This window comes from Denticeps clupeoides, chromosome 20, assembly GCF_900700375.1.
Source record: "Denticeps clupeoides chromosome 20, fDenClu1.1, whole genome shotgun sequence".
NCBI lineage: Eukaryota > Metazoa > Chordata > Actinopteri > Clupeiformes > Denticipitidae > Denticeps > Denticeps clupeoides.
Genome location: NC_041726.1, coordinates 7,777,366 through 7,790,993, shown reverse-complemented (window position 1 = coordinate 7,790,993; position 13,628 = coordinate 7,777,366). Strand labels below are relative to the sequence as shown.

At 46.9% G+C, this 13,628-nt stretch overlaps 1 protein-coding gene across 2 annotated transcripts in view; it reads right to left on the bottom strand.

Annotated features, from left to right (window-relative positions):
• Positions 1-2,237: 2,237 nt before the first annotated feature.
• The window catches only part of pag1 (phosphoprotein membrane anchor with glycosphingolipid microdomains 1), a 29,613-nt gene continuing 18,222 nt past the window's right edge, over positions 2,238-13,628 (bottom strand). For both annotated transcript variants that reach the window (XM_028964610.1, XM_028964612.1), the window contains exons 3-8: positions 10,189-10,382; positions 9,608-9,659; positions 8,334-8,430; positions 7,678-8,264; positions 4,735-4,794; positions 2,238-4,262 (exon numbers count right to left, since the gene is read on the bottom strand). In XM_028964610.1, coding sequence (XP_028820443.1) covers positions 3,951-4,262; positions 4,735-4,794; positions 7,678-8,264; positions 8,334-8,430; positions 9,608-9,659; positions 10,189-10,346 — 1,266 coding nt within the window. In that variant the 5' untranslated portion in view covers positions 10,347-10,382 and the 3' untranslated portion in view covers positions 2,238-3,950. The remainder of the gene's footprint in view (positions 4,263-4,734; positions 4,795-7,677; positions 8,265-8,333; positions 8,431-9,607; positions 9,660-10,188; positions 10,383-13,628) is intronic.

Below are 13,628 nucleotides of genomic sequence, written 5' to 3'. Positions count from 1 at the left end.
AATTGATTGTCATTGTGAAACACTGCAGTGCAGCACACGGTGACACAACGAAACGTGCCCTCTGCCTTTAACCATCACCCTTGGTGAGCAGTAGCAGCGTCCGGGGGAGCAGTGTGCGGGGACGGTGCTTTGCTCAGTGGCACTAATTGGGTTTCGATCTGGCAACCTTCTTATTAGATTAGATTAGATTAGATTCAACTTTATTGTCATTACACATGTACAAGTACAGGGCAACGAAATGTAGTTTAGGTCTAACCAGAAGTGCAATAAGCAGCAAGTGCAGGATACAGTTCAAATAAGTTAAGTTATATATATATACATAAAGTGATATGTGCTATACATAAGGTGATATGTGCAGTACAAAGTGATATGTGCAGTACAAAGTGATATGTGCAGTGCAGTGATTATCAAGAGTGAATGGGGGGGGCAGAGGAGTTCAGCAAGGAAACAGCTCTGGGAAAAAAGCTGTTCCTAAGTCTGCTGGTTCTTGTCCGTGGTAGCCTGAACCGTCTGCCTGATGGCAGGAGAGAGAACAGTTCGTGGGCCGGGTGGGAGGAGTCCTTAAGAATACTGTGAGCTCGACGCAGACAGTGCTTCCTCTGGATTTCCTCAATGGATGGAAGTGGAGTCCCTGTGATGCGCTGGGCAGTTTTCACCACCCGCTGCATCGCCTTACGCTCAGCAACAGTGCAGCTTCCATACCACACTGTGAGACAGCTGGTAAGGATGCTCTCTATTGTAGAGCGGTAAAAGTTCAACAGGATGGTAGTGGGTAGCTGGTTCTTTTTTAATGTTCTCAAGAAGAAGAGGCGCTGGTGAGCCTTCTTGACCAGGCTGGAGGTGTTAATGCTCCAGGACAGGTCCTCTGAGATGTGGGTCCCCAGGAACTTGAAGGATGTAACAGGCTGCACAGTCATCCCATTGATGTGGATGGGATCATGCGAGCCTCTTCTCTCCCTCCTGAAGTCCACAATGAGCTCCTTGGTCTTGGTGGTGTTTAAAAAGATTACAGGCCCCCACTGCCGTTTATGTCTCATTGTTGAGTAAACCTATCATCAGTTCGGTGTAAAAAGGTGTATTTCAGACATGTTAAACATATGTGCTAACATAAATATGGTGTTGGATTGCGTCGAGTTCTTTTTTTTTTTTCTTAACCGAGATCTCTGGTTTGCGTGAATTCCAGACGCGACCTGGCAACACGGCGTGTCAGTTTCCCTCCAAAGCCGCTGTAATGGAGGAGAGGCGGCCGCATTCAAAACAATGACGCAAGGCGGGAGAGGAGAGAGGCCGATGGGCGGGGACGGATGGAAGGATGGAGGGAAAAGGGGGGAAAAAAACACCAGGCCACTCGCCCCTTTTTTGCGCATTATTTACAACTGCAAGCATTTTGGTGCTTATTTGTGTTCGTTAAACGTTTCTCATATATATATATATATAAAGAGCACAAAGTGATCTGATTTAGATTCGATTTTAAAATGTACAGTCTATATATATGTGTGTGTGTGTGTGTGTGTGTGTGTGTGTGTGTGTGTGTGTGTGTGTGTGTGGAAAAGTTTCAGGCATCAAAACAAACCAGTAAAAATAAAACAACTTTGTAAATATAGGTAAATATATGTTTACCTAATGCATAATTTCCTTATTTTCCATGATGTGCATAGAAAAAGAGACTCTGTTTTCTTCTATTGTTCTCTATCTGCAGATCATTCACTTTAATTTTTTTTACATTTACGTTTTACAACTTTAGAAAGTCCCTATCACTGGGGCACAGGAAACGAAGCGGTCCTGTAATCAGAAAGTTGCCGGTTCGAATCCCACTGAGTCACTGAGCAAAGCATTGTCCCCGCCCACTGCTCCCTCAGGCAATGGGTTAAATGCAGAGACCACATTTCAACGATTTTACAGTGAAGATGGAAAAACCTGTCATTAATTTAGCTACTGACTAAAACTTTTGCATAGTGCTGTATGTCTCCTCATCTCTCTGTTTGGAGCCTTGTCCATTCTCAAATTACAGGTCCCGTGCCCTAGAGCAACAAAAAGGCTAAGTGTGTCGCTCACATTGCTCTTTGTTTTTCCTTAATCAAAAAGGGCTCAGCAGGAACTCTCCTTACCTCAATGCATATTGTTTTATATTCCAGAAGCCAAATGCAGATGCTTTTGAGTGGGGTAGGTATACCTAATAAAGTGGCCAAGTGACAAATCCCATTCACAACTATGATGCAAATAACAGACACAACATACACATTCTACATAGAGGCTATATTTAATAATTTCCATGGGTATTTACATGCAAACATACACAAAGCAACAGACTCCAACAATGGTGATAAGCACTTCCAAAGAACAAAGGGCTTACACACACACACACACACACACACACACACACACACACACACACACACACACACACACACACACACACCACACACACACACACACACCTGGAGCGGTACCGTTGGCACTAATGCTTGTCGACAACAGACCATTAAAGGCATTTTATGGCATCTGCATGAACATCACTGATCAATGATGACAACCAGATACTGCTACCCTACATCAGTGAACAGGGTTGGGGTCGAGTAATGTTAATAACAGGGAAGGGTTGGGGGATTCCACCTAACAAAAATGTCCTAAAATCATGATTTTAAAAAAAATTCCTGTGTATTTTATCCTCAAAGCAAAAGCCATTGCTACTGAACATTTAACATAAAGCCACTAAACCAGTAATCGTTTCAAATATCAAAAACAGCATAAGAATCTTCACATCAATACTGATATAACATGAAACAAAGAAAACATAAATTCAGTTTTAACTTCATTTTTCTTCAACGCAAAGAGAGCAAGTACCAGCACAACGTACCACCAACTCCAAACTGTTCCAAAAAATACAGCATGAGAGTTACGACTATGGAATAATCTGATTGGTCACAAAGCAGTATGCAAGTCAGACATCTTCATCAAGTGAATTCCCTTTGACAAAACCAGGAATAAGCCCCCGCTTTGGCTGTCATGCACAGTGCCGTATAAAACACGCTATTCCCATTCTAACCCAGGCAGAGTGCGGATTGTGACCCACTTCGTAACAAATACATTTTTTTTAAATAAAACCACCGGGGCTACTTGCTGATTCAAAAAAATCTGTTAATTATATACAAGCCTCAATTGGCTAGTCGTCAATACTGTACATGCTGCATACGCCTGTGCTACCATTTATTTCATAAATGCAAAAAAAAAAAGCACTTGATACATGAAATTAAGTACATTGTCTGAAGTACCGTAATTTTTCTTAATATTGTGCTTCAGGTTTTTAATGTCACAGAGTACTCTTGGTAGTGGGGAAAAACATCATAAGCAAATGCTACAAATGCACAATTCTGGCAACTCCACATACAGCATAAAATGTGAACGTTTAATAGTTAAATAGGTTTTAATCCTGAAAGGAAAATGGTTTTACCACGGCAGTACACGTACCATATCACACATAACATCTTTAAAAAAAACACCAGTAAATTAACCTCACAAGAGCTGTCGTTCAAAAATGCTTTTTCTCGCCTTTAAATAAATACGAATCTATTCTGCACACATTTTTTAATCCGTGTCCCAAACGTATGAAATGTACTGAAATATTGTCAAACTTTTAAAAATGTCATTTTTTTTCTAGGGGACAGATCCTGCTTTATTTGGCTGGTGTAACTGAAGTTGTTGTTTTTTTTTGGAATGGAACGGCAACCCTTCGCTCTGTGGGGTCCGCACACACCCCGGCCAAACTTCGACTGAAAACTCTTCACTCAAAGGCACTCCGCGACACCACTGTAACAGATACTTAAGACATCAACTCGCTAGGAGTTCACCGAGGTGACGGGTGGGACTGATGGAGTGATATGAAAAAGAATGAGAGAGAGAGAGAGATTGTTGATGGGGATTCAAGGCAGTGGATGAGCCAGTAGGTGGCGTCAGAGGCGGGACATCTCTCCATTGAGGCCCAGCTCCCCGACGCTCTCGTAGTCGGGCTCCGCCTGGCCTCCCGGCGAATGCCCCTCATCGCCGCTCTTTGGGATTTTTATGGTCTCGTACCCGGGGTCCACGTTCTCCACCTCCTGGGGCTGGACTGGCGTGGGTGGTGTGGAGTAGAGGTCCTTGACTGTGGCGTAGAGGCTGTTGGAGGTGGAGTCGGCCTCCACCACCTTGATCTCCCCGATGCTGCTGTAGTCGTTCTCCTTCTCCTCCACCACGGCCTTCATCACGGTGGAGTACATGCTCTTCAGCTGGAGAACAAAACAGGTTCTTCACATCCTCACTCCACCTCTCAAACCTGATTGGTCCAGCTCGGTGGTAAATCCACACACCTGTGACACACACTTGCGCCAAGAGGCTCTTTTATCTTGTGTTTGCTGAGATGTTGCTAGGCGGCCTGTTAATGTGCAGCCTGCACTGGTTTTTATTACTAAATATTATTACTGGATTTGCAAAAAAAAAAACAACAAACCACCAAAAGGTGCAATTTTAGCAGAAATATGACAGATATCGTGTAGACAGAACTGGGGTTAAAATGTGGTTAAAATTAGTATTTATCTGTGATATGATATTCAGAGCCCAAAATGAAATGCACCACAACAGTAGTGGCCTGGTCCTATCGCTCTGAACTCTTGGCCCAGAAAGGGCACAAACCTTGTTTCGAGCTATAAGCCACGAGCTAATCGTTACGCAAGTCATCATCGTCATCAAAAGACCGCCCACCTCATTGTCTGACTCCACGCCGTTCTCTGGCTGAGGGACCGGCGTCACCGGCGAGTGTGTCTGCGGTTAGAAAAGAAAACGTACAGTGAGTGAGACGACACATGCAACACGTGCTAATGAGGCAACGCATTCATTACAAATTCATCGCTAAAAAAAAACAAAAAACTGCAGCCTTCCATACTGCTCCACCTATAGAAGAAGCAATCAATTCGGCAAGCCATTAAGTAACAAAGTAATTCCCCCGGATCAATAGCGAACACCTTGAGAACCGAGTGGAGGGCGTCGATGCCCCATGGTGCCCCATGCTGAAACACACACATAGTTCCCGCTGCGGAGTAGTACGTCATATGGCACGCGCCAGCGCTACCGTCCAGCCGGTGTGGCTTGATTGCGGGGCGCGTTGATATATGGGGGGGGGGCCGAGCTCGTTTCCAATCCCCCTGTGAGGGCGCCACTGCTGTTTCGATGATTAGCTAAAACGCATACCTGCACTCCACGCCGAGCAGACGTGCGCTGATGTCGCTTTAATTAACAAAGCGGTCCGTTTAACGGCCTTCAAAAGCCCCCACGAGGGTTTTTTTTTTTTTTTGGAATTCATTACACGGGAGACGCCCTTTGCTGTCCGGACGGATTTATTCATTAGAGTGCTGGATGAAGCGGTACGTTCGCCGGGCCTTGAGAGGAACGGAGGGGGAAAAGCAGGGCCCGACTGACAGGCGGGGCATTAAACATGACCAGGGGGATCGGACCACCAAGTACACAGTGCACACCTCCAAGGTAGCGAGTTCGAGTCCCAGGTCAGACCTTTGCATGCTCTCCCCTTGTTGGGGTGAGATTCGTCCGGGTTCCCTCTCACCGTCCAAAGGCGCGCATGCTGGATTGGCAAAATCTGATCCCATTACGACTCGGTTCGTACCTGTCCGAAAACATAATAACCCGACTATTTCTAAAATTATTTCTAAATGACCGAACTCTAACTGTTGATAGGCTCTTCAGCCTGTGATTTCAGCACTCTTATGACTTAAATGAACTGTATGCATAAACAGAAGTGCTACGTCCCGTGATCATTTACATTTACAGCATTTATCAGACGCTCTTATCCAGAGCAACTTACAATCAGTAGTTACAGGGACAGTCCCCCCCTGGAGACACTCAGGGTTAGGTGTCTTGCTCAGGGACACAATGGTAGTAAGTGGGATTCGAACCTGGGTCTTCTGGTTCATAGGCGAGTGTGTTACCCACTAGGCTACTGTCCCCACGTGGGATCCCCATCATCCCCATCATGGGATGTGTGGACTGTGTGTTCTGTCTTGTTTGTGTTTTTCCTTTTTGTAGGAGGAGCCTGTAATTACGGAACTCCTCCCCGACCTGACGTTGATTTGCGCTCCCGTCGGAGTGAGGCCGTTAAAGATGGCGGGGAGAGGAGGAGGTAAAAGGAAGGAAAGGGAGAGTGGGAAAATACGGCAGACAGATGTCCTGTTCCCATTAGTCCACCCGGTGCTTTTCCGTGGCCTGACTGTGTTTCAAGGCGTGATTTGTACTGTTCCGTTTTATTAAAAATCACATCATTCAAACGTTTGTGCCGTTTCCCTCCCTCTTTCGCATTGTTCACGTTCCTGACCTAGACCAGGACGTAACAAGAACAAGCTGAATGGCGTCCAGCAACAAGAGGAGGAGGAGGTGGATTTTGCACCGGTGAGTACTGGATAGTCAGTAGATCGGCATGATTGTAATGATCGTCAATAGTCGTACTTTGCATACCGGTGCATTTTCATCTGCCTAGAGAGTTACAACGTTATCCGATTGTTGACTCGTGAGTCCGTTGCGTCAGTTGCGTGTGGAAAGGTGAGAGAAGTTCAGAGCAACGTTGGCAGATCGAGCGGCTTGAGGTCAAGTCCTGCACCTGCGTTACCTCAGACGATTTGTAACAGAGCCCACGGACGCATGAAATCCCAAGTTTCTCCCATTCCACCAGAGGACACAATTAAAGTATCAAGACTAAAAAGTTCCATAGAAATGCGCACAGGCGAGCGAAACAGAAACTGACCAGAGTCGCTAACCCTGCAGGGAGCAGCATTGTTCAGACAGTGAAGGAAAAGTCCCCCCCGCTGCTCCCACCGCGCATTCAAAGAACATCCCCGAAGCACTTATCTAAAACGTGCTCCTTCACCGCGACACCTGGGCTGTTAGCTACGAGGAGCCATGATGGAACGCTGACTGCGGTGTTGTGTGTGTGTGTGTGTGTGTGTGTGTGTGTGTGTTAATGCAGCACGTGTCACATTGCCACCTGACGGACACCCTCATGCTGACACTGACTGATGTCCCCCTCGCGCGGGCCACACCTGTCCCATTCATCACGGACGGCGCCTGTCATTCTGACCGCGGCCGGTTGCAGCCCGGGGCCCCGCCCCTCAGACCCACATACATTACCCATCGCATTACCGGCCTAGCGTGTCTACCGAAGAACGAAGTCAGCAGCTCCACCCCACCCCCACAATCAGGGCGCAAGGTGTTCCTGAAATACACCCGAGGGGGGACATAATCAAAAAAAAACAGAGCCTGTCAAGGGGAGGAGGGGTGCTGAGGAGGACAGGACTGGTGGAGGTGGAGAAGTTACGTACTGAAGCCACTCCTCCTCATTTACATTTACATTTACAGCATTTATCAGACGCCCTTATCCAGAGCGACTTACAAGCGAGTTACAGGGACAGTCCCCCCCCCGGAGACACTTAAGTGTCTTGCTCAGGGACACAATGGTAGTAATTGGGATTTGAACCTGGGTCTTCTGGTTCACAGGCGAGTCTGTTACCCACTAGGCTACTCAATTCCTCCAGCTGCGCCATTCCGACTTCAGTCACAAACCGAGACGGCCGTTATCACCATGGCAATGCTGCATCACTGCCTACTTCTAGAATATATACCAGGTCACTTTGAAGACCTCACCTCTCCATTCTGCATCGCCGTTCCATTAGAAACCTGCTGGTTCTCATTCTCATCCAGAACCTTATCAGGGATGGGAGGCGGCTTCTCCTCGTCCGGCTCCTCGATGTGGAATGGCGTTGTGACCAAGGTGGCCGACCTCCTGGCCTCCATGTCGGCACTGTAGCGGCTCTTCTTGTTAAGGTCGACCGAGGCGTACTCCGCACCCATCTCCAGTGCGGCCCGGCCAGGTCTGGGGGGGCTTGGCGTGAGGCGGCCATTGAGGAGCGCCGCAGGCTGGGTCACAGGGGCCACCGCCTCTTCAGGGCTCAAGGTACCATTGGGGCGGCAGAGGTCTTTCAGCTCCTTCACGGTCTCGTAGAGCGAGTCCTCCACACTGACGTCGCGCGAGGCGCTCTCCTTCAGCACCTCGTAGGTGCCGTCTCCAGCGGTGGGCTGGACGCCGCCTGGCGCCGCCACGTCTAGGCCGTTGCTGGGTGGGATGCTGGGAAGTTCTCGGTCCTGGTGGCATTTGGACGACCTCAGTTCTGATTGGCTGGAGAGCATCTCCTCAGACAGGTGGGGGCTGGTGTCCATGGTATCGGTCAGCACTGTCAGCGACAGCGGGGACGTTAAACTCTGTAAAATTGGCGACGGGGGCGCATGTGCTGCCGCGGTACCTGTGCCGCTGGTCAGGGGCCCGTTGTGGGAACTGCTGGCCATCAGGTCCGTGCCGTGGCTGTCTGCAGACTGGCTGCACGTCTCCTTCTCCGACACCTGCCCAAAGAAGTCCAGAAAAATACAACAAGAACGTCACTCTGCAGCGGAGGCAAACAAAGGGAAGACCCTCGCGCCGTTTCGTCTGAAACTGTGACTCTGTGGCGCCACCTTGTGGGCTCCCTGCAGTTTCGTGACGATGGAGTCCTCAGACCTCCGGTTATGGGACGAAAGCACTTAGCTTGTTGCGGCAAAGCCAAAGACCCCGTTTAGCCTGTCAGATTGTGACAGACAACATTATTTAAAGTGACTCCGGCCACAATATTTTCCCAGACCGGGCAGGCATTTCGGGGCAAAAGCGGCACTCTGGATACAGATCATCAAATATCCAAAGTGGCTTTTGGGTATTGCGATCCGACGTCTCTGGCATCATCTCTAGCACTCCTTTATGCAAGAACGACACAACATTTACCTTCAAGTGCTGTGAATCGTAAAATGTTGTTTTTCCACTAGTGATATTGGCATGAACTGTGATGCTTCTTCTAATCATGCCCCGCTGATACGATGGTATCAAGGTTTCTGCGCGAGAACATATTTTTTAAAAAGGAATTTTCTTTACTGTACAGCACAAATGTTAAAACAGTTAAATGGCAACTTTTTACAGTAGTTTGTATATTGCACATTGTAACAAAATCCTGTGAATCCTGATTAAAAAGGAAAAAATTCACAATGAAATTAGTCTTTGGTTTCCAAAGCGCTGTATGATCCATGTCCGACATTATATTTGAATAGATATGTGATCACATTTTACACATTTGTCTACACAGATTTGCTAAATGAGATTAGTATTTTGTAAGAATATACGTTACTTTGTTGAACAACCCATGGGGCTGTTCAGCAGTGCTTGTACCATTTATCTAGTCACGTTTAACTAGATAAATAAAGGTCGTCAAGCAGCCCGCGCTGACCTTCCGGCCCGTTCTTAAACACCGCTGAACTCTTGAACTCCCGACCTCTCGGCGTAACAGATTCACGCGGCGCGTTGCCAGATTGGAAGAGAGCGGCCAGCCATGCGTGAATCCTGACATTAGCCCGTGGCCAAAACGGAGATGCTAATTCTTGAGCAAAAAAACAGAAACCCGGTGTTCTCCACACCATCAAAGGTGGCCTGAAAGCCCCGGCCGCGCCCCTAAAGCTCTGAGGCGGTGAGGAGCTGCGCTGGAGAAAGTGGCGTTACCCCATTCATCAGGTTCTCGTTGTCTCCCGGGGGACCGTTCGCTTTCTTCTGCCTGTGGAGGAAATGAAGGTGTCGGTGGAAGACTTCAGACTCAACACTTTCACAGTAATAAATATGCACACAAAGAAATGCATGATTACAGCAAACAAAAAAAATGCACCAAATGTAGAAAACATTAAGCTCAGCGCAGCGCAATGTTTTCCTTCCTCCAACGCGCCTGAGTCAGAGGGCGAGGGATTCATGTCCCCTGAGGACAACTGGGACATTTACCCACTGAACTGGACTGTAAACTCCTAAACCTGCTTGTATAATACAGTCCTAATGAGGAATAATTCCTCAGTGCTGATTAGTATGCATGCATTATATCTAAACCGCTACACTATTAACTACCGGCATGTGCATACCATGACTGTGTTCCCACTTGCAATTATAACAATTGAACAAAAATGCAAACTATATCTAATCACTATCACCATCATATTTTAATGTTTAAATAGCGTGTACTTTATATTAAGCCACGCCCCCTTTTTTTTTAGACCGTTGTCACAGGTTAGATAAAGTAGAAATGAAATAAAACTCACCCCTGGCAGCTGACACAGAAGATCAGGATGAGGGAGAGCAGTAGGAAGGCGGAGACAGCAGTCAGCGTCCCCACCAGGGCCAGCTGACCATTCACCAGCACCATGACCCCCGACCCCGCGACCTCCGCCCCCAACACGGCACTCAACGCAGGAGCCATGGCATCACACTGCCACGCTCATGGGACTACAGGCGGCTACGTGCACACAGAGAAATGACAGAGACAGAGCTCAGGGTTTTCTGTGAAGATGAAGTCGAGTCATGGCAACTGGACTTTCTTTCTACGTTAAAGAAAGAATGTCCAGTTGCCATGACTCAACTTTCAGACAGAGCTCAGGGTTGGAATCAGAATACAGCAAAACACTAATGCTTAGTGTTAATTTTTGCCATCAATCTGTTTTTGTAATTGCATTGCAACCAAGGCCCAAAAAACTCTCTCTTCACTCAATCATTGGAGCACGGTTCGAATTCCCAAACGGCGCAGAGAGATGCCTCTCAGTGAGTTTATTACGCGCGCCGGCCACCAGGGGGCGCCACAGGTCCCCACTGCAGTCCGCTCTCTCGAACTTGGCTGCTTGGGATTTCTGCAGCGTCCCACACACCCAGGCTCAGTTTGCCTGAAGCGCGTCCAAAAGCTCAGGCCCAACTCGGTGGGAGCGCTGCTCTGTATTATTTTAAGGCCGGGTGGGGACCGCCACACAGATGACAATCGGAGATGGCTGGCATCCCAGGGACTCGAGCTGTCTGTGTCTGCGCCATAGCAGATGGGAGGGGGAGAATAGACAGGTAGAAAGAAAGGTAGACATGCTTTGGTTATGTGTGTGTGTTCATGAAGTGCATGAAGATGCCCTAAGACCCTAAAAAAAGCCTTTTGTGGCCTTCAAGAACGATGCAAATGTGGCTCCAGGATGTGGGCGAACGGGCCACTTCGCTGGGCTGGCTTCGTGTGGCGAGAGCAAAGTCAACCGCACTCACTTCACATTTAAATAAATGTTGACATTTTTTGAATGTTGATTTAAAAAAAAAAAAGAAAATAATATATATTATTTGGGCCTGTCAGCATGACAGACCATTTACTATTGTGCTGGGACCAGCAAAAAAGGACATGTCTTACGTTCAAGGCTGCCACGCAAAAACCGTGAAACGTAGAGAAACAACTCCACACAATATGACATATTGTTTATTTTGGTAGGTCGTACGGCCCGCCCACAAATCAGGTTCAAAGTGTAAAAAGTACCGTTTACTATCGTGCTGGGAACACGTTTTTGGCTCCCAGTGACCAGCCGTAAAAGCTAGAGACATGGGACACACAATCTGACATATTGGATGTGTTGCTACCACCAACAGTGGTCAGGAAAACATGGGAAATAGGGAAGAAGGCCAAAAAGGCCATGTCTCGCATTTGTGGCTGCCACGCTAAGGCCGTGAGACGCACAAAAAAAACGCACAAAATGACGTATTGATTGCTTGTTTGGGGACTACAGGAGGGCCACAAATTGTGATCAAAACATTAAAAGTGTGAAAAAATTTGGTTTCTTAAGATTTGCGATGAAACGCTTCACAGCCCACACACAAGTCTCATATCAGGTCGTGCGGCTTTTCCTTCCGCACGGTTTGACGTATGGCTCGGCTCGGTCGGATTTACGGTCGGCGTGCAATTCCCCAAAAAGCGTTTTCGGAACGCGTTTATTATCCTAGTCCAAAATTGGACTTTTTTGGACTTTGTGTCCAGATGGTTTGACATAGAAAAACGTTTTTAATGGTGTCTCGTAGATCTCATCAAGACTGATGTTTTGACGTATGGTTTATCTATGTCTGATTTACGGATCATTGACAAATTTGAAAAAACAAAAAAGTGTCAATGGGTGAAAATTTTTTTTTTTTTTTTTTATTTATTATTATTTCAGACTTTTTCGGCACTTAATGCGGGTCGTACCGAAGCACGCACACCGGCGTGCTATATATCAAAAATTAGTACTATATTGTGTGAGGTGTGCTATTACTTTTATAAGCGATCGGACTGGGCGTGGCCGAGCTATTAACGCTCAAACAGGGTCATTTTCGCATTAGAATGCATTGAATGCTAATTTTAGCATTGGTAGCATTGGTAAAATGGGGCCCCTTATAAGTGGTACTGCTACTGTGTCATTGCCAGCAAAGGGGGTCCTACAAGGGGTACTGATACAGCAGCAGCGACAGCACTGTGATTCAATGGCAGATTAAACCAGCAGCTTCATTAGGATGACAATCAAACACATTATTAAGACCGCCCGGTCCTTTGGCTGCTTTATTGGGGACACCCTGTCCTTCGGGCACTTCATTAGAGACGCCCTGTCCTTCAGGCACTTCATTAGGGACGCCCTGTCCAACAACCACTTTATTAGGGACGCCCGGTCCATCAGTCACTTTAATAGGGACACCCTGTCCTACAGCCCCTTTATTAGGGACGCCCGGTCCATCAGTCACTTTAGTAGGGACGCCCTGTCCTACAGCCACTTTATTAGGGACACCCTGTCCTACAGCCCCTTTATTAGGGACGCCCTGTCCAACAACCACTTTATTAGGGACGCCCGGTCCATCAGTCACTTTAGTAGGGACGCCCTGTCCTACAGCCACTTTATTAGGGACGCCCTGTCCAACAACCACTTCATTAGGGACGCCCTGTCCAACAACCACTTCATTAGGGACGCCCGGTCCTTCGGCCACTTAATTAGGGATGCCCTGTCCTTTGGCCATTTCATAAGGGACGCCCTGTCCTACAGCAACTTTATTAGGGACGCCCTGTCCTACGGCCATTAACATGCTACGCCTTGAGCTAACATGCTAATTTTTTCAACATGCTCCAAACATCACCAAATTTAACGTGACGCATCTTGGACACACCCTGTTAGCGTTTTGATGTTAGCATGCTAGCATTAGCATGCTAACATGCTAATTTTTTTAACATGCTCCAAACGTGACCAAATTTACAGTGACGCATCTTGGCCACACCCTGTTAGCGTTTTTGATGTTAGCATGCTAGCATTAGCATGTTAACATGCTAATTTTAAAACATGCTCCAAACAACACCACATTTAATGTGAAGCACCTTGGCCACGCCCTGTTAGCACTTTTGATGTTAGCAGGCTAGCATTAACATGCTAACATGCTATTTTTTAACATGTTCTATACGTCAACAGATTTCACGTCACTGCCTGCTCTATCGGATACTTTAATAACACCGCCTGATTTCACAGCTGAGACCAGCTCAGCAGGTTATGCCCGCGCTCCTATGAAAAACACCCGGACAGGCCCATCAAAATTTCCCCTGGAATTTTGGCTTCTAGTTTAATTATTGTTATTATTAATTAATATATAATGTCAACTATATTTAAAATTAAATTAAATGTTCACATATGTATTTTAATGGGGAAATTAAACAGCAACAAAAATGTTAGTATTA